Source organism: Mizuhopecten yessoensis, unplaced genomic scaffold (genome assembly GCF_002113885.1).
Source record: "Mizuhopecten yessoensis strain PY_sf001 unplaced genomic scaffold, ASM211388v2 scaffold3459, whole genome shotgun sequence".
NCBI classification, from domain to species: Eukaryota; Metazoa; Mollusca; class Bivalvia; order Pectinida; family Pectinidae; genus Mizuhopecten; species Mizuhopecten yessoensis.
Window position 1 is genome coordinate 352586 of NW_018405055.1, and position 20052 is coordinate 372637.

General features: G+C 35.7%; 1 protein-coding gene and 2 long non-coding RNA genes across 3 annotated transcripts in view; 2 read left to right on the plus strand and 1 right to left on the minus strand.

Annotated features, from left to right (window-relative positions):
* LOC110447554 overlaps nucleotides 1–19458 on the plus strand; it is a 55305-nt gene extending 35847 nt beyond the window's left edge. Inside the window, exons 13-19 of the mRNA XM_021493332.1 lie at nucleotides 11597–11697; nucleotides 12707–12839; nucleotides 13584–13723; nucleotides 16084–16210; nucleotides 17191–17376; nucleotides 17893–18063; nucleotides 18550–19458. Of these exons, the coding sequence (XP_021349007.1) occupies nucleotides 11597–11697; nucleotides 12707–12839; nucleotides 13584–13723; nucleotides 16084–16210; nucleotides 17191–17376; nucleotides 17893–18036 (831 nt within the window). The 3' untranslated portion in view covers nucleotides 18037–18063; nucleotides 18550–19458. The remainder of the gene's footprint in view (nucleotides 1–11596; nucleotides 11698–12706; nucleotides 12840–13583; nucleotides 13724–16083; nucleotides 16211–17190; nucleotides 17377–17892; nucleotides 18064–18549) is intronic.
* LOC110447556 lies at nucleotides 855–6723 on the plus strand. Its single transcript, XR_002462607.1, has 7 exons — nucleotides 855–1778; nucleotides 2242–2321; nucleotides 3009–3280; nucleotides 3536–3624; nucleotides 4046–4253; nucleotides 5769–5956; nucleotides 6616–6723. It is a non-coding gene; the product is annotated as an uncharacterized LOC110447556 (long non-coding RNA).
* LOC110447557 lies at nucleotides 955–4062 on the minus strand. The gene is made up of 3 exons (XR_002462608.1): nucleotides 3974–4062; nucleotides 2044–2046; nucleotides 955–965 (listed from the first exon to the last, which is right to left on the minus strand). It is a non-coding gene; the product is annotated as an uncharacterized LOC110447557 (long non-coding RNA).
* Nucleotides 19459–20052: the final 594 nt, after the last annotated feature.

Here is a 20052-nt window from a genome sequence, read left to right on the forward strand (position 1 = left end):
AATCCTTTCTGAAGACACGTGGGGGATGAAAAACTACACTAGGTTTTGAGACTTTCAAAAGAAAGCGAAACTGTGTCTTCATACCTTGTATAAAAAATAATCTGGTCTTGGCAATCGGTCACATGATTAGTTTTGGTTAAAAGAATGTCGTAACCAATGACTGCTAATGAAGAAAACATGGATCACATACAGATTCAGTGGAAAAAACGACGATTTCACAGACTTAATTCAGAATGTTGTTTACATCTCGCCATGAAAGGACTTTTTACATTCTGTGATATCAATCTGTGAATCCGAAAATCTTTGCAAAACATAGATAAAACTGATTAATAAAATCTTTTACCTGTAACTGAGCGAGATCGGGTTATCTCAGTTGAGGGTTAAGATTCTGTAACAAAATCCCAACCGAGGTGTAAGCCGAGGTTGGGATGTTTCAGAATCTTAGCCCGAGACTTAGATAACCCGATCTCGCTTGGTTACAGGTGATTGATTTTTTTTCTCACACCTTTTAGTTCGAAAAGAACTCTTCAATTTTTCTAAAAACTGCAAGTATCCCGCCTTGGGCCTCAAATGATAATGACCTCTTCACTACTAACGCTACATTTGAATGCTACCGCGTAAAAATGTAGTCCGTCCTTACATAGATAACAACGTATTTCACAGTGTAGATTATATTTTTTCTACAAAATCAAATATCTATCAACATCAAAACTATACATAAAACAACAAAACAGGACATTTATAATGCAAATTGTCAATTTCAAGCGGTTAACAAGCGGATGAATACATCGCAGTGTAAAAATTCCGGGAAATGTCACGTTAAGGTACAAGACAGATCGGGCGAGATAGAAAAATCTAGCATGGGGTATGACGTAGGATATTTGTCTGAGGTGCGAGAAATTGTTGTCTCAAAATGACAATATTACAGGTTATGCAACAACAGTTGTATCATAAAAATATGTAAACTTGAACTTAAATGTTCAAAGATCATAAAACTGCAACACATGTAGTTCTTCGGAAGCGGAGTATAAACAATAGCACAGGTGTTGTTGGGCACATCCGGTAAGCTAACCAAGGACAGATCCGTTTGCAAGTAAGTATGATTTACACATCAATATTACTATTACGTTCGAGATCCTTACATATAATGCAATATATGCTGCATTTATTATCACTGAGCTTGTCGATCGCAGATCGTCAGTTATTTATCGCTCCTATAACACTTTTTATGTTGTGTTTGCCTCGTGTTGAACCTGTCAGATGTGCATTTTCTCACGTGGTTACACGCATTTGTTTCCATTTGTTTGGGGTCCGCAAACTTTCTCGCTGTATGGACAACAAGAGTATATGCAAAATAAAATCATTTTAATGTTTGACACATTTCTTTCCATGTATGTTTGTATCATTATTTGATATATTGCCATTTTAATTTATTTATTCCCGAAAAATAGCATGTGTTATATATTGTTTACCCCCTTCCAGTAGCCCCCGAAAATGTAACTTGAGTATAAAAGACTGTGCGTGACTGTTTGGAGACTCATACACGTGTAGCACTTCAAATTAGTCTTGGGAAAGAAACAAAGTCAAGTTTTAAAGTTTAATTTAGCAACTGGAAGGCATTTTGAAGTAATTTACATGTGTATGTACTAGTATATCATTTGTTTTCAGTTTGTACCCCAAGTGACCTGTGGTAACAGAAATTCATGTGTTAGGAAACCTGTGAGAACTGGCAACAATAAAGATGACAAATACTACGGTGTCTAAAGCAACAGGATCAGGTAAACATAAGTTGATTGGTCGAGTGGTTACTAAATATTAATTCGCAAACTGTTTTATAGACAATTAATTCATTTTGTCATTTAATCTGTTAAATATGTATACATTAACTTTTTGAGAGTTGATTCTACAACCAAAACATGCCTTCACATACCTGTAGGATGCTCTCATTCAGACAATTGAAATAAGCAAATCACACACTGTTCTTTAGCAAATAAAGTATCAAGTAAAGTATGTACAAGTGTAATTTGTATGAAATTGAGTAACTGACTGAATCATAATATTAAATTTCACATTTAAATTTTGCATTTTGTAATTGGTGCAAAAATTTTTTCTGAATTTTATGTTTCAAAAACATTAAGTTGTTACTCAACAATTTGGCATGTTATTGAAACTATTTATAATTATATGCTATAAAGCAGTGGCGTAAATGATGCAATATATAGTTTTAAAAACTATTTTCAGGTGAAAAAAGTTAACTTCCAGCTCAAAGTGTTCCCACATCAAGAAGGCATCAAGTTAAAAATGCAACAATGATAGAACAGGTACACAGTTATAAAATTTCTGTTTAGTGTTTTCTGGACTGTTTTCATGACACAGAAATAAACATGATAAACATATTGACCCCATGATTTACATGTGCCGTACCGAGAGGTAAGCCCCCGTCTGTACCTGTGCTTTCTGTTCTGGTTCAACCAGTTGAAACAGTTGATGCTGATCAAACCATAACCCTGTGGTCAGCTTTGAATTTTAACAATCAATACTTGCAAAGTTTGCATCTGGCTAGCCACTGTTTATTTCAAAGTAATTGAAGTCTCTATACATGTATTACAACATATGCTGATCGCGTCAACTAGTGAAATATTCCAGCCCTTGAATAGCTGATATAAGGAATCAATAGTGTAAATTCTGTTTTTCAGTACATTGGTGTGACAATATTGTGAATGTCTCTTACTGGACCATGTTCTCAAGGAAGTTGTTTTTGTTGAGGAAATTGTCACAACAGTAATTGCTTATTAGTAACATCAGTAAAAATGCTTGTACTCTTTTGAACTTACTTCTCAGTTGGTGGTCCAAAAACTTTTACCATGGATTTTATATTTTAAGGGTTGTACGTATACATTCATGTTTCTATGACAGATGAAAGGATAATAAAAACAATGTTATTGATTTTCCATTGAAAACACCTGTTTGAATTGAGTTGTGTCATTTCACTTTCTATTTTTCACTAGGTGACTTGAATAAAGACAAATGGTTAGAAGGCTATGTGCTGGAATATGTTACAGGAAAAGATGAGGAAAATGGTGTAATGGTATTGTCCTTATCGAGCCCGCCGATACTGTACTAGTGTGTGTAATCGAACGCACCTTTACTTTGTTGTGTGTAATACATCTCTAGATGGGGCCATGTACGATGTAAAATACAAAGGAAAAAAGCAAAAACCATGGTGCATAATCTACAGCAAGACCTACATAATGGTGATCTTAAATTTGGGGATATTTAGGTGAGTTCATGGAATTAATCTGAATATAGCAATTTCCATGTTGATTAAAGTAAAAGGATTGCGTCATTTTATGAATAAGGACATTCATTGCATACTTCCTACATGTCCAAAATTGTCATTTAATCTGTGAATATCATTGTATTCATATAATTTATTGATATCAACTTAGTAAAAGTAGTGTATGATCAATGCTATAACTGAAGAATTCTTAGCTGTTATATAAAGGTAAAACAACATTATATTTGTGTTGATCAGGCAATCCCACCTGTGTATCCAAACCACCCTGCCATTTATCACAGCCTGCTGACCTAACCAGTAACATGCTGAGTAACCCCTCATACCAGGTATGCATTAACACAACCCAAGTCAACTAAACTACAGTCAAGTTCAACCATTCCTGTCAAGATGGTTAGTCATAATTCTCAGCTGAGCATTGTTCTAGGGCCAATATAAAGGGTTATTTCAGCTGTAGACAAGTCTACCTCTGTACATACTGCACTCATCAGAAAAAATATACTGGACAATATGGACTGTCTGTAGTAAATGTAGGCTAAATGGATAACTGCACTTATCAGGATGAAAGATACATGTTTTGATGTTCTCTAGCTAAGGTGTTGTACTCTGTTAGCTATTTATCAAACTACATTTGAGACATATGCCACCTGATGTGAAGTTACACAATGCTGATTAAACAAACTGTGTAGATAATATATGTCAGTCAGAAAATGTTTTTAGTAGAATTGTTATATTTTTGTTATTTTATAGATGACAGATACACTACACATTACCCATCGAATCAGTTGGGCACTTGAGCGACTAGCCAACCAACCCAGTCAAATCATCAGACAGACAGCCAGTCAACCAAATAACTTCTTCCTCTTCATATCCTGCAAGCCTTTTTATAAAGATCTGATAACAGTCAGTCAATGCTGCAACTAGTTCAGCCATTGATCTCTTTGAAATCATTTCTTTGGTAAGCATATTAGAATTGTTCCTTGATAAAAATATTCGTTGGAATACCGTCTCAGAAAGTCTGGAAGCTTGTCTGACAGATATCAGTATCTGGATGACCGCCAACATGCTTAAGCTTAATCAGGAAAAGACGGAACTAATCGTCTTTTCCCCAAAGTGTCAGCAAACAATGGCTCTCCAGCTCAAAGTCGGTTCCAGAACTATTGAGACTGTTCCAGCTGTTAAAAACCTAGGGGTATACTTTGATAGTTCACTGAACATGGAGAAACAAGTGAACGCTATTGCCAAATCCTGTTACTACCGAATCAGGAACATCGGCTGTATTCGACAGTTTTTAACTGCAGATGCATGCAAGATTCACTTTTTACCTCTCGGTGGGATTATGGTAACGCCCTGCTCTGTTGTATATCTGACAAACTAACTAGTCGTCTGCAGAGGGTCCAGAACACTGCAGCACGGCTAGTTACTCGTACTCGAAAGTGAGAGCACATCACACCTGTGCTTTATTCGTTGCACTGGTTACCTGTACGATACAGGTCGCAGTACAAAATTCTGTTGTACACATACAAGGCACTGAATGGAACAGCTCCTCAGTACCTACAGGAGCTTGTTACTCTGTATCAGCCGTCACGATCACTGCGGTCGGAGTCAGAATCTTTGTTGTGTGTCCCAAAATCTCGTACTGTGACCTACAGAAGGGTTTCGGCTACGTTGTGGAATAGCTTACCATCTGCAATTAGAAAGTCAAATACCCTGGCCAAGTTCAATAGGGACATCCAAACTCACCTCTTCACGTCTGCATTTTAGAATCTTTGCAAAGACGTTATGTATATACATGTACCACCCTTTTATTTGTTCAATTATGTGCACATTGCTTGCTTAAATATATAAAAGTGATTGTTAGCCTTTGTTTTTATACGACCGTCAAATTTGACGGTAGTATTTAGTATGGCGTTGTCCAAAGATTTTCTCCTACTTTTTTTATAGCTTATCAGCTAACCACTCTTAAAATGATGCAGATCTTATTTCAATGTAAGAAAGTATATAACACTATATGGAATTTGACGGGCGTATTTTGTTCCGCCCCGCGGTACTCTTGTTTGTTTTTACAATTATAACCATTACTATTATCCATATGTTGTAAAGCGCTTTAGAGTAACTTTACAAATTGTATAGGGCGCTATATAAATTTTGTATATTATTATTATTATAATAGAATTGATCACGACTTAAAACTTACAAAACTTTTGTGCATCTGGTGTTGCATAGGGCATGGACAAGTATCCATGTACCAAACCCCACCAGTTGTATAAGTCCATGTTTTGCGATATAAAGATTAAAACAATTTCCTTTCTCTCTCTCTCTTCCTAGTGGTGTTAATTTCAGTACAATCTGTCAGTCATTCCAACAGTCCCACACTGTTCAGCATCCCTCCATGTTTTTGTAATCTTATCAAAGACCATAGACCCATTATCTACTCTGGCCTAAGTTTTGAAAACTTCCTTTTTATTTTTAGGTATAAGTGCAGACAACAGCAAACCAACACAACTTCCACAAATATCCCAGCCAACCAGTCAAATAAATAGCCTAATCTGAGCTAGCTACTCAACCAAGTCGGACTAACCAGTATCTCAAGCCCGACCTTGGCAGGATTGTATCTAAGTGGCCAGTCATCAAACAATTTTGTGTTCAATATTCTACTCAGTAAGTATAACTGGAGAAATAATCCAAAGTGCACTTCAGCAGGCAATTTTCACACCTATCACAGATTGTCAATTTCAACAAAGAATTTGCTAATAATCCTATACTGTTTGATGTGGTTCACTGGACAATGAATTTTTAAAATCTGATATGAAGAGGAAGAAGTTATTTGGTTGACTGGCTGTCTGTCTGATGATTTGACTGGGTTGGTTGGCTAGTCGCTCAAGTGCCCTACTGATTCGATGGGTAATGTGTAGTGTATCTGTCATCTATAAAATAACAAAAATATAACAATTCTACTAAAAACATTTTCTGACTGACATATATTATCTACACAGTTTGTTTAATCAGCATTGTGTAACTTCACATCAGGTGGCATATGTCTCAAATGTAGTTTGATAAAATCTGTTTGCTATCATAGGGCCAACAAGAGGGGAGTTGTAATATTTAAGAATATTTTTTTTTACTGTTGTTAAATAGAGAAAATATTTTATGATGAGTATTGGTTTAGGTATTCTACAACAATGTATATCTTTCACTAAATTAATTTGAATGAAATGTAGTCAGGCAAATTGAAATCTCAGATCATATCTTCAGCTAATCTTTATAGTGAAGCATATTAACGTTATCTAAACTGATGTGTTGTTGATTTATATTTTCAGACAACCAACAATTATGGAAGTCATATACTTGAAAAGTTTCCATGCAGCTATATTTAGCTCACCTGGCCCGAAGGACCATGGTGAGCTTATGCCATACCGCAGCGTCCGTCAACGTCATCGTCAACTTTTCCTTTAAAACACTACTAGTCATGAATGACTGAGCAGATTTTGACCAAATATGAAGCATCCTTGGGTAAAGGGGAACTAATTTTGTATAAACCGGGGGTCTGCCACCCCAGGGGCCTGAGGGGCAGGACCCAATAGGGAAAACACAGCAAATTATTCTTTAAAATCCTTCTTCTGTAGGAATGAAAGGATTTGGTCTGAAGCATCCTTGGGTAAAGGGAACCAATTTTATATAAACTGTAGGTGAAAAAACCGGGGGCTGAGGGGCAGGACCCAATAGGGGAAATATAGCAAATTCTTTAAAATCTTTCTTCTGTAGGAATGAAAGGATATGGTTTGAAGCATTCTTGGGTGAAGGGAAACCAATTTTGTATAAATGGTGGGTCTTGCCTCCCCCCCTGGGGGTGGGGCCCAATAGGGGAAATACAGATAAAACCTTTATAATCCTTCTACCATAGGGATTAAGGGATATTATCCTTATTTAGTCTGGAGCATCCTTGGGCAAAAGGGACTCAATTTTGTATAAGCAGTGGGTGTGGTCTCCCAGGGGGCAGAGGGGCGGGACCCAACAGGAGAAATAGAGGTTAAATCTTGATAATCCTTCTTTGATCTCAAGTACTGGATGGATCTTTCTGAAATTTCATATGTACTTGCAGCACCTACCATGGAGTGCTATATCTGTACTTCATACCATTTATTTTAAGCATATTCAAGTGAGCGATACAGGCCCTCTGGGCCTCTTGTTTTACTGATGTGACAAAGACACCAATCATACTGTGTAGATTCTATCTGGCGTCCTATACAACAGATACAGTGAACAGAAAGGCTCCTGTTTGCAGACTATAATACATACATGAGGTAACTTTATTCTATGGTTTTTGTTTTGCATAAATCTGTCGGTAAACATAACTATTTTAAACATTGTTCAGTTAATAATTTTGAATTGGGAAGCACATACACACCTCGTGAAAATAAAGCCTGCCAAGTTTCAACAATCATGGTGAAAAACTGACAGAACAGATTTCTGGACAAGATTAAAATGTTGAAGAATAAAAGGACAATAGTTCTGTGAAATATGACCAAAATCAAATTCCAATTCAGAAAGCACAACTACATGTTGTGGCAACAAAGCCAAGCAGATTTAAAGACTGTCTTTGTAGAAATTAGGGAGAAGATCTCTTAACAGTTTTGAAACGAAGATAAAATAAAGGGCGATTACTCTTTTAAAGATTGTCCGAAACATTTTCCAATTTGGAAATCAAAACTATTTTTAAAGATAATAAAGCCATCTAAGTTTTAAGAGGATTTAGTCAAAAATGAATGAATTTTTTATTATTTTTTATTTTCAGTTTTGCAGTTTGAGCCTCCATACTTTCTGCTTCACTGACTACATGGACTACTTTCTAGCAAAAAATGGCTGAAAATTGTGGCCAACAACCATCAGGAAATTGTGCCAGTGTTTCAATGTAAAGGGATTTTAAGTGAATTCCTTTGTAGGTTTTCATAGACTATAAATTGAAAAAAAAAAAAAACATTTTTGTGGAATTTTAGGAATTAGCTTGTGTTAGCTAGGGACGCAACCATCCAATAAATTTTAATGTGTTCTCAGAAAGTTTTGAGTTAACTTTTTAAAATTATCATTGTCTATAAATGAACATTATGTTCTAATGAACATTTTGGTATATGATAAGGGTATATTTGTTGTTGCTAAAATGAAATATTACACTGGGTTGTATATGCAAGTGGATATGCCGCTTGACTTGTATCTCCCCCTTAATCGTTTTTTGGTAATATATCGTTTGTTATATTATTTTTCTTTGGCAAACAGAATATCATAATATGCGGTTTCCACCGTGCTGTTATTATTTATTTCTGACATAATTTCGGACTCCTTGCCAAATACATTTCAAATGTTGCATGTGGTCAGGTAATCATATGTTTTTAACAGAGGAAATATTTTGGGCAAAAGTTATAATTGAATTGTCGGGGGCTTAAAATCTGTGAGCACTCATCCCTTCGATTGCCGATTGACACTTGTCTTACGGTACTATGCCGACTGCATCATCGAGTATCTTGACGTGTGAACTGAATGCTTTTGTAAAGATTGTGTGGCAAGGTACGTACTCTGAATCAGTGAATAACATGATAATTTGTCCCGAAATAGACAGTGGGCAATATAAATGAAACTCCAGGATGATATTATGAATCACCCCAAGCTTGTATAAAGCCAATATATAGTCCACGTCTCTGACGCACTGTCACCTTGATGTTGAAATCAATTTATTATGATTTGGGTTCATTGCGAGCGTAGCAAGCTTATCTGATTTTAATATTTTCATTTCTTGAGTAATGATTCTGTAACTGTGTATCACACTGCCCGCACAATATCTGTCCCCTCCCCTCTCTAACATGTGTATATTCCCCAGCATCAATTAAATTGGTCAGCGAACCATGATAGAGACGTTTGTACCTGTAACGTCAGTGGTCCGTAGTAGTAACAGGGTACAGGTGTTAAATTTAAAGTTTTTAATCCAAGAATCTTTTTCTTGCATGATGGATAAACAGGTTGTTTTTATTCCTGGTGAAAATTGAAATACATGTAAATATTCATGATTCATTCCACTCTGGCATTTTACTTTTAAAAAAAATGCAAGTTGGGAAAGTACAAGGTGGCTAGCCAAGACAGGTATCTAATTTAATTTTGTGCAACACTATATGGTTCAGATTACATGCGTAGCAAAATAAACTGGAATGGTAACACCTGTCCCAAAAAAAATCTAGATCCGCCCCTGGTCAGTTCAAAAGAAAATACAAGAAAAACTGTTGAACATGGAAAAAGCATGACTAATAAAAATGACTGTTAAATATTAAATAAAATAATAAACTTTGTAACAATGAAAACAACCAAAACATTAAATGATGTATTCCTTCTTGTATTACAGGCAGCACAGGAAGCTTTGGAAGATGTGAATAAATCCAAAGAGGCTGCAATTATCAAAAACAACTGGATTGAAACTGAAGATATTATAATTATCTGCAATAAAGATTTAACACATGATCATTTAATGGACTGCATGATTGCCAGACATCGTATACATGCTGTGCAGTTGTGGCCCAATATGGATTCAAAAAGTGTCCATCACAGCCGTTTTATCACATATATTTTTTTACATACTCTAGGAATACATGATCTCTCATCAAAAACTCAAAATTTTCCTTGATGGAGACCTCCCTTCTAGTTGAGACCATAGCTCCCTCACATATCCTCCCCACCTAGTCACTTTCCTCATTGGTTTGTGCATTTTGCAACAGTTCATGGGGCCCTTTTATGGGTGTCGGGCCTTGCATTGGTATGTCCTGGAATCAGAACTTTATTTTAGGTTACAACCAATATTAAAATCCAAATATGTTAAAGTTGAAAATTGCCATCTATTTGAAGAAATATATTTAAATGAAGTTTTGAACGATGGGGGACTTTCCGCTAAAACAAATCTGTGAGATGTATTTGCTGAGGAGAACCCCAGCCCTGGTCTTAACCGTCCAAGACCACTGGCATAACTGTTTGTGTATCAAATACTTATATAAATACACATACATGCAATACGCCAATGTGTAGTTTCATGATTATACTTCTGTAACTTACAGAGCAGTATTAAACCACAAGAGGCTTGAAAATCTGTATATAATATACTATTAGTAATAACACAGCATGTAACTGTCCATGGAAATTTACCTGGCAAGTCTAGTACATTTCACATGATGTGAAATTAGCAAGCAATGGTTAAGCTTAATTGACCCTCAACTTGGAAAATTTTGGGAACTGTGATTAACTGTTGCCTCAGCACATTTCATGATAACACACAATACACTTGACTGACTTATTGTAGAATGAATTCCATGCTATACCCCTAGTTTACGTATATAAGAAAATGATATTTTGAATATCAGAAAAATATGAACTCAAGATCACTTTCACAAGCCTACCCTATTTTTTGCATAAAAATTGATGACTGAAGTTTGATGTGATTCATGTATTACAATATTTATTTGCAGTGAGATTGTTGTTTTATGACACAATGTTAATTAGTCCCCCATCGCTCCCTGGATGGAGGATATAGAAATTGAATTAAGTTTCATGCTGTTACTATTAACATAATCATACGAGGAGGTGTATACCGACATATGACCCATGGCAAAATCCTAGTTCAGCTAAAGACATTTGTGACATGTGCTGCTGGTCTGTAGGAAATATGTGTTTCACCCTCTACCAATAGGCACTAAGAAGATACTGCAACAGTCATATAATTATTCATTCGGAAGTCAACTCTTTATTTATGGCAGAAGTAGAGCCCAAAGCTTCTTGAAGCCGTACTTGTTGGTCCTCAGAGGGAAAATACATTTCAGACTATTGCCAACACAGACATTAGATAAGAGTAAATATTCGTTCACATCATTTTCAGCAACTTTAAATGGCATTTAACCTGCACCTCAACTGATTGTATTGTGTTCGTTTTTCCTAAAATGTTATATATATAACTATGGAAGTATTGCAACATCAAGAAAGCATGGTTACGCGGCGCTTGTCAAAAGTTTTTCGCCGTGTAAAACCTCTAACATTGTTGGAGTAGTGTCTGGAGTACTTTCAGTGCTTTGATTTAAATATTTACATGAGTAACCATTTGATGTGTGGGATACATTAAGTCTAATTTAAAATAAATTGTCTCAATTTTTAAGTCACTCTATTTTCATATCTCTGATCAACAACATTATGTAAAACCTGTACATCTATTGTAGTCTTAGTTATATTGAGGGTGATTTTTATTTATGTTGGTTTTATGTTGGTTTTATTCTAAAGGAGCGGATGAACAGTACAGAGTTTATGTTGAATTGGCTCCATGATATCCCAGACGAGCCTACTCCAATTGAACCATTGGACCAGTTCGTTTCACTTTCAAGGTATTCATCATTCACAGTGTTATGCCTGTACAATTTTAACTAGCTTGACTACACTGCTTAATTATTATCCCCTCGCAACGAACGTTTGAGGGGATATATGATTCCGCCCGTACGTAAGTAGGTATGAACATATGTTACACTCTTTGTCATCGCTCTAGTGACTTCATTTCTCAACGAAATTTTATGAAACTTCATACAAGTGTATGACAATACCTTGAACAAGTTCACGTTTCAGGTAACTGCGTAGAAGGTCAAGGTCTCTGTTACTATTTTTAGAAAAAGTTTTGTCATCGCTCTAGCAATTTCATTACTTAACCAAATTTCATGAAACTTGATACAAGTTTCTGGTATGACAATACCTTGAAAAAAGTTTTTGTCAACAGAATTTCATGAAACCCATACATTTATAATGTGTGAATGTGAAGGAATTGTTTCACTTGTGATGCCTTATTCCATCTTAATTTATTCAGGTTAGATATATAATTAACGAGGGGGGGAAGTGAAGTTTGATCTTGGATGTCATATTAACTAGGGGAACTAATTATTTTGATCTTGGATATCTTATTTAAGAGGGGGGAAATGTGAATTTTGATCTTGGATGTCTTATTAATGAGGATGAAAAAGTGAATTTTGATCTTGGATGTCTTATTAACGGGGGAATAATTTTTTTAATCTTGAATGTGTTATTAACAAGGGGGAAAAAGTGAATTTTGATCTTGGATGTCTTATTAACAAGGGGGCAAGGTGAATTTTGACCTCAATTTTAATAATCATCCATGGGCGTTCACCAAGTAAAATGAATCTTATATTGCTAGCAATTTCAAAGACCTGTATGTATGGCTACTGAAATTATACATGCAATATTTTGACTAATCCAAAATCAAAATCAGCGTTTATAGCTTTCCTGTGTAAGCGCTAGTACAAATATATAGAATTACATCATATTTAATATGAAATCAGTTACTACTTAATGAAAGCATAAAAGTCCCCAATTAACTTGTGATTTCAGAAACCGTGCATTAGAAGATGATGCCTTCATACCATTTGACTCCATCCCAATGGTGTCCCGGTTTGGACCCATTTCACGATCTGCCAGGAGCAAGTACAAGAACACTGAACCTGTGCAGGTCACAGCCAATGATGTAAGAGGTGGCCTCGTACTTGTTGGTTGTTAATGTTACAGATAAAATGTGTATCCCCACTGGTGTTCATTAAAACTTTGGCAGAATATTGGTTATACATTATATTAAATACTAGGTAATTTAATTCAAAGTGAATAAATTACCAATAGTTAAATTTTTAACTTTGACATTGCATTTGAACTGTGTCAGTACTTTGTTTTTAAAAACACAGTCAAGCCTTGTTAAGTCAGCCAATGCCAAACTTTTTTTGAGAGATATTTTCAATTAGGTACTGTATCTTTACTATCTCAATGCAATTGGCCTTCAATGCAACAGATCCTCTCAGCCATTTAATCAAAGTCAATGTCAGTTTGATTGGTTGAAGTTCTGAACTATGGAACAGTGATTTGAACAATGGAACAGTGATTTGAACTATGGAACAGTGATTTGAACAATGGAACAGTGATTTGAACTATGGAACAGTGATTTGAAGATATAAACAAATTGTGATAGCAAGAAGTTTCACAACTCATGGCCATTGTTTTTCACACATTTTCTAATTCTGTTATACATTATTTTCAGATTTTAAAAAGAAAAACTTGCTGAAATTTGTTTCCTTTTTAAAAATTAAAAATTAAGTAATAAGAAGATAAACAACAGTCAATTTTTGTTGACTTCTTTGTGTTCCGTGTGAAATGGTTCATGAACAATCATTTGAGTTTGTCCATTATTTTATCATAAAAACTGTGCTGTTCGTATTATTAGGTGATGAAGGAAATGACCCCTGTGACTGCTGTGACTCCTTTAGACCACCCTAAGCCCACAGCCAAGGCCCAGCCAAGCTACGTATCGCCTATCCCTGGGGTGGAGACCACAAATTCCACCAACACTGCCCGGTGGAGGAGGTAAGCTAGTGGATGCACCAATACTGGTCTCTACTGTTATACCTTATAGTTGCTGTCCTTACTTCATACTTAATGAGATGACTGGGAAAATTACACATCTTCTTACCACATTAAATAATGAACAGCTCTTTTTAACACACAAGAAACTAACACATGTTCAAAACATGCCAGACAAATTACACAATTGTCTTCTAAACACGCCAGACCTAGATATGGTAGAATCAAATACTCTTCATAGATGGAAGGGTCTTAAGGTGCTTTACCAAAATTGTGAATTTCTTGACCCTGGGGTCTCACGTTTCCCCCTGGGGAGGGGGTAAACTTTACTATAGTTTATATAGGGAAATCACATTTTGGACCAACATTTGTTTAATTTCCATTGGAAGTAATTCAATTTGGGTTAGCATTATCAGTATTAGGTAGCAGTTTGATAGTATGCACCTATGAGCCCTGACTGACCCCCAGGGGCTGATGGGTGGGGCCAAAAAGGGTTGAATTGACTGAAATTTCAAAAATCTTCTTCTCAAGACCCAGATATGGTAGAATCAAATACTCTTCATAGATGGAAGGGTCTTAAGGTGCTTTACCGAAATTGTGAATTTCTTGACCCTGGGGTCTCACGTTTCCCCCTGGGGAGGGGGTAAACTTTACTATAGTTTATATAGGGAAATCACATTTTGGACCAACATTTGTTTAATTTCCATTGGAAGTAATTCAATTTGGGTTAGCATTATCAGTATTAGGTAGCAGTTTGATAATAAGCACATATCAGCCCTGACTGACCCCCAGGGGCTGATGGGTGGGGCCAAAAAGGGTCGAATTTACTGAAATTTCAAAAATCTTCTTCTCAAGACCCAGATATGGTAGAATCAAATACTCTTCATAGATGGAAGGGTCTTAAGGTTTATGACCCTAGGGTCTCACGTTTACCCCCTGGGGAAGGAGGGGGGGGGGGGGGCAAAATTTATTATGGTTTATAATGGCAAATGATACTTTGAATATTACATGTTAATAACTTGATTGGAATTATAACCTTGAGTTGACAGTTTGATACTTTGAAAATTTTGAGCCAGCCCTACCCCCAAGGGCTGTAGGGTGGGGCTCAAAGGAGTCAGTGTGCTAAAATTTCTTCATTTTCCTTGTTTAGAATCAGAGGTGCTAGTTTCAAATACTTTTTAGTCTTAAATCTGTATGCTAGATATTGAATAAGGTGGTTTTATTGTTTTTTGTCACTTTGAATAATATTTCTGTTCATGTTAAAAACAAAATCAACTCTCTGTATAAATATATCAGGTGACCGTTAAGGCCCATGGGCCTCTTGTATATTCTAAACAAACAAAACAAAAAATCTGGTAATCAAATACAATTATGATAAGAAATAAAGTAATTAAGCTGTGAGGATGCTTTAAAAAATATTTAATTTGTAAATCAAGAAGATGCTTGAGTTAGCTCTGACAATGATGTGTTTGTATGGCTGACATGGTGAAAAAAAGTAATGGTGTTGGTATAACTGACATCAAGTTGATGAACTGTTTTGGTGTTGACTAATGATATAATTGACACTGCAAACACTGTATTGAGGATGGTATAATTGACATTGTAAACACTGTATTGAGGATGGTATAACTGACATTGTATTAAACACTGTATTGCTGATGGTATGACTGATATTTTAAACACTGTATTGATAATGTTATGACTGATATTGTAAACACTGTATTGCTGATGGTATGACTGATATTTTAAACACTGTATTGATAATGTTATGACTGACATTGTAAACACTGTATTGAGGATGGTATAACTGACATTGTAAATACTGTATTGAGGATGGTATAACTGACATTGTAAACACTGTATTGATGATGGTATAAGTGACATTGTAAACACTGTATTGAGGATGGTATAACTGACATTGTAAACACTGCATTGATGGTGTTATAACTGACATTGTAAACACTGTATTGAGGATGGTATAACTGACATTGAAAACACTGTATTGATGGTGTTATAACTGACATTGGAAATACTGTATTGAGGATGGTATAACTGACATTGTAAATTCTGTATTGATGATGGTATAACTGACATTGTAAACTCTGTATTGATGGTGTTATAACTGACATTGTAAATACTGTATTGAGGATGGTATAACTGACATTGTAAACAGTGTATTGAGGATGGTATAACCGACATTGTAAACACTATATTGATGGTGGTATAACTGACATTGTAAACACTGTATTGATGATGGTATAACTTACATTGTAAATACTACATTGATGATGGTATGACTGACCTGGTAAACACCACGACAACCTTTACTTACAATGTAAACAAGCCGTGTTGGTATGTTTTAGACCCAGTGAGCTGGAGAATTGTGTACAGAGGGAGCTGAGTCGACTAGAACAACAAGCTTTAAAGGCCGACACAGAGAATGAGTTCTTGGCATGTGAGCTAAAGGCTGTCGAGTTACAGATATCACTGGTACGGTACTACTGTCTTCTAAAGACTACTGAGATATCACTGTTATGACAGTACTGCATATTGTGGTAACATGAATCTTTCAAACCAGAGCTTCAAATTAAGCACTGATCAGTACAGCCAATGCTATGTAGGGATACATACTGAATAATTCTGGTTATTCCTCTTCTCCTTGTTCTTCTAATAAATATTCTTGACAAGGCCATTTATTTCAAACTGAAGACAGATATTGTGGAGAAACTTCAAGTACAACTGCATCACCAACGAAGAGGTGTGCATTGCACTGTAATTAAGTAACCATGGCCTTCACCTCAAGGCTCACCTCAAGGCCAATTATCAAACTATTAAAATGTGAAAAATATCTTTATGAAAATCCTGCATCTCCTGATGAAGGTTCAGTGGACTGCAGTTATGTTACTATGACCTTGACTTCAAGGTCAAAGATCAAATAAGTGCAAATTTTCCAGTGAAATCTTAAGTAAATCTTGCCTTTCTACCATTTTGAAACTTGAAGTTAACTTGCATCACTCACAGAGGATGTACAATGCACTAAATTAAGGTTACAATGATCTTCACCCTGAGGTCAAAAGTCAAATAAGTGCAAAGAAAACATGCACATATTGGCTGAGAACAGGAGACATAGTTGTTTTTTTACAAAAATATCTCTGTAGTCTGATGTTATTTTTCCTTGCATGGTAGAAAATATATTTCCAGGTTGTGTATGATCACTGTATGCATTAAGATTAGAAAAGGTAGAAAAGAATTACTTTTTGATGATTTGTTAAACTTCTAAATAATTATGCCCCCTCCAAAAACCAGCCATGATATTTTATCCAATATATGGCTGCAGATTTTGGGGAGTTTCACTGCATATAAAATTTCTTTTTCACAAATGTTCTCAACAAGTGTGAAGTTATATAGTGTTCCATGACTGATTGCCTAATAGCATGAGTTAGATTGATCTTGATATCTTGATTCTTCAGCAAACTGAGAAAAATGTGCCACAACCTGTCCCAGAGACGCCAATCCTAAACCCAGAGTCACATCCCGAGGTTGAGGTGGTTGTCCCAGTTCCTACTGCTGTCCCTGTAAAGACAGACAGTCCACACAACCCTCCTGGTATCTGGAGCAGCTTTGAACTTCTTAAGGCTGCATACACACGTGGACAGGTAAGTTGGTCAAATCTTGATTACACCTGAAAGTCTAGGTAGGTAGCCACTTTCTAGTTCGTGACTTTGGGTTATATGCAGTTTATTTGTACAGTAAATGTACCCTTGTTTTAGAACAAGTTTTGTTATCTTATTCATTGATTGGAGTGGACATTGGCCAGTTCGCCTGTGATCTTCTCTTTAATACAAACTTGCTTGGAAAGGCCACTTCTGTAGAAATGATGTGTTATGATTATAAAAAAAAGTGATTTGTTTTCTTTTAGGTTTACTTTGAAATTTAAGATAGCAACGTTAACATGGCCACTCGAGAAACTTTCTCTCAAAAGTTGTTATTCAGATCAGGACCAACACATGACTTATTATTGGTTTAGGTAGGTAACCGATTATTGTGCATTGCGCATAATAGGCTTTGAAAAGTTACAACACTTGGTTGTGTTAAACATATCTAATCTATGCCAAACAGAAGAGAATGTGTAGGTGTTGTTCAATGTTTTCTTCAATGATTGTGGTCCACAGAAGATTGATGACTTGCAAGAACTGTTAAAACATGTACCTGTGGGATTGGACCATCCCAGTGGACCGCTCACTCCACAGGAGGAGCAGTTTCTGAAAGATGTCCTTGGTGGTGAAAACTCGAGCAGTGTGAACTTCCAAGCCTGAGATACTCTTTGTGCTATATAAACAAGTGTAAGTTAAATGTCAGGTTGCTTCCACAGTGAAAGGAATATTCAAGAAATTAGGATACAAGGGGAGCTGCAGGGAGACACTTTTTAGTGACCCTCGCCTTCTGCAATTATTTTATTTCCTATGGGCTACTGTGTAGCAGTTAACAATTATTTAAGGACACCAACAATCTATGTTGTCAACTGTTAATGCTTCCTTCTTCTCCCTCCATCCCCACATCAATATTCATACAAATATAGTAGTCCATGAGATGGAAAACCAAGGCGGGGTCAAGCAGTATACATCTCGGTGTCTGAAGTGAGTTGTAGCTTGGCAGGGAATTGAATTCATTGTTCAAATTAAAGTATACTTGATGAAAGGTTAGTGTTAGATTGAATTTTTTTTTCCTTTTTATTCTAATGATTCAAAATAGTAATTAAATATCACAATTACACACAAAAAATGTAACGTGATGGGTAATTGAAATAATGAAATGATGGTTGTTTACAGATGGCAGCTGGTGAAGTTTTCTCATTGGGACCATACACTTCAGATGGAAAAGAAGGAGCCAAAGGAAAGCATATAGAAATATGAAGTTCTCTGTGTAAAGTTCTATTTTGGACCCTAATTGGTATATGTGTGCTTATGTTGCTAAGATAGTGATCCCAACACCATCCTATCCATGCCAGATATTGATACATATACGTGTATCTGTAAATTGCTTTAAAATTTTGTGAATTGTTCTCAAAATCTTAAGTGATTATCTGTTATCACATCTACATTTAGATGACTAATGGTATGATTTGAAGGAATGAAAATGTGTCTGTTGATTTCCTAGTTAAGTTTGAAAGAACACAGTTGTTTATTACTTTTTATGTCACTTTTGTAATTTTTTGGATTTTTGGATTTATTTTTGCTTGTAGTTTGACGCTCGTGAATTATTTTGTGGTGAACATCACAAAATGATGTATTATTTGATGTTTTTTGTGGATGTACATGATGCTTTTAGGGATTTTTTCTCAGATTTCTCCAAAAGATATGTTGTCATTTACTTGTGTAGAAAGGGTTCAGACCCCAAATCACACATCCTGAGGTATAAATTCTGTCTCCCCAATATCTACATATCATAGACTATAGGTCATAGAGTTAAGAACATTTACAGTGTATATGGCTAGAAATCTGGTTTTATAAACCAGTTGATCATCTCAAATATACAGTTTTGTGATCCTGTCGATAGACAAGTTTGAGTCTGTCGAACACACTGTAATGGAAACCTAATGTGGGGAATAGCTTTCTTTATAATGGAAACCTGCTTATAGACACAATTCTGCACAAGGAGAATAGATGATATATAGAGGATCTGACACGAGTATTCATGTAATATTGAATTTATTGAACGAGTTTATTAATTTCATATGAAATTAATAAACAAGTTTAATAAATTCAATATAACATGAACACAAGTGTTTAGATTCTATTTATTATATAATTTGAGAAACACTCTTTTTCTTGACACATCTTCTCTATATAAATTGTACCGATGACTAACGAAAGGACACATTACATGTATTTTGTTTGGAGCTCGCTGTGCCACAAAAAATAGTTTCAGAAACCTCTTCCTGAGAACCTTTTCAATGAACAAACAATCATTTAGGGTTTCATCATCAACCAATGTTTTAATAATTATCATAACAACATTAATGATCATTTTTTATACGAAATCCATTCAACAAATTGGCGTTTACGAAAATAGCAGTGACGTCACATATTTGGCACAGCGGCGCGTGCATTGTCAAGGTAAAGGTCATCACAATACACATCGAAGTCTGCACTTTTTAAAAGTTTACAGGGGCTGGAGTGATTGTCACTCTCTATAACACAAGCGCATTTCTTTGGAGAGGGTTGTTGGTGAATGTGAACCTCGATGTTTCCGCCTATCACCGAGCCAGAAATTATACTGTGGAATCCGCCATGAAACTGGAACACTGATGAAGTTGACTGGTTACACGTGTT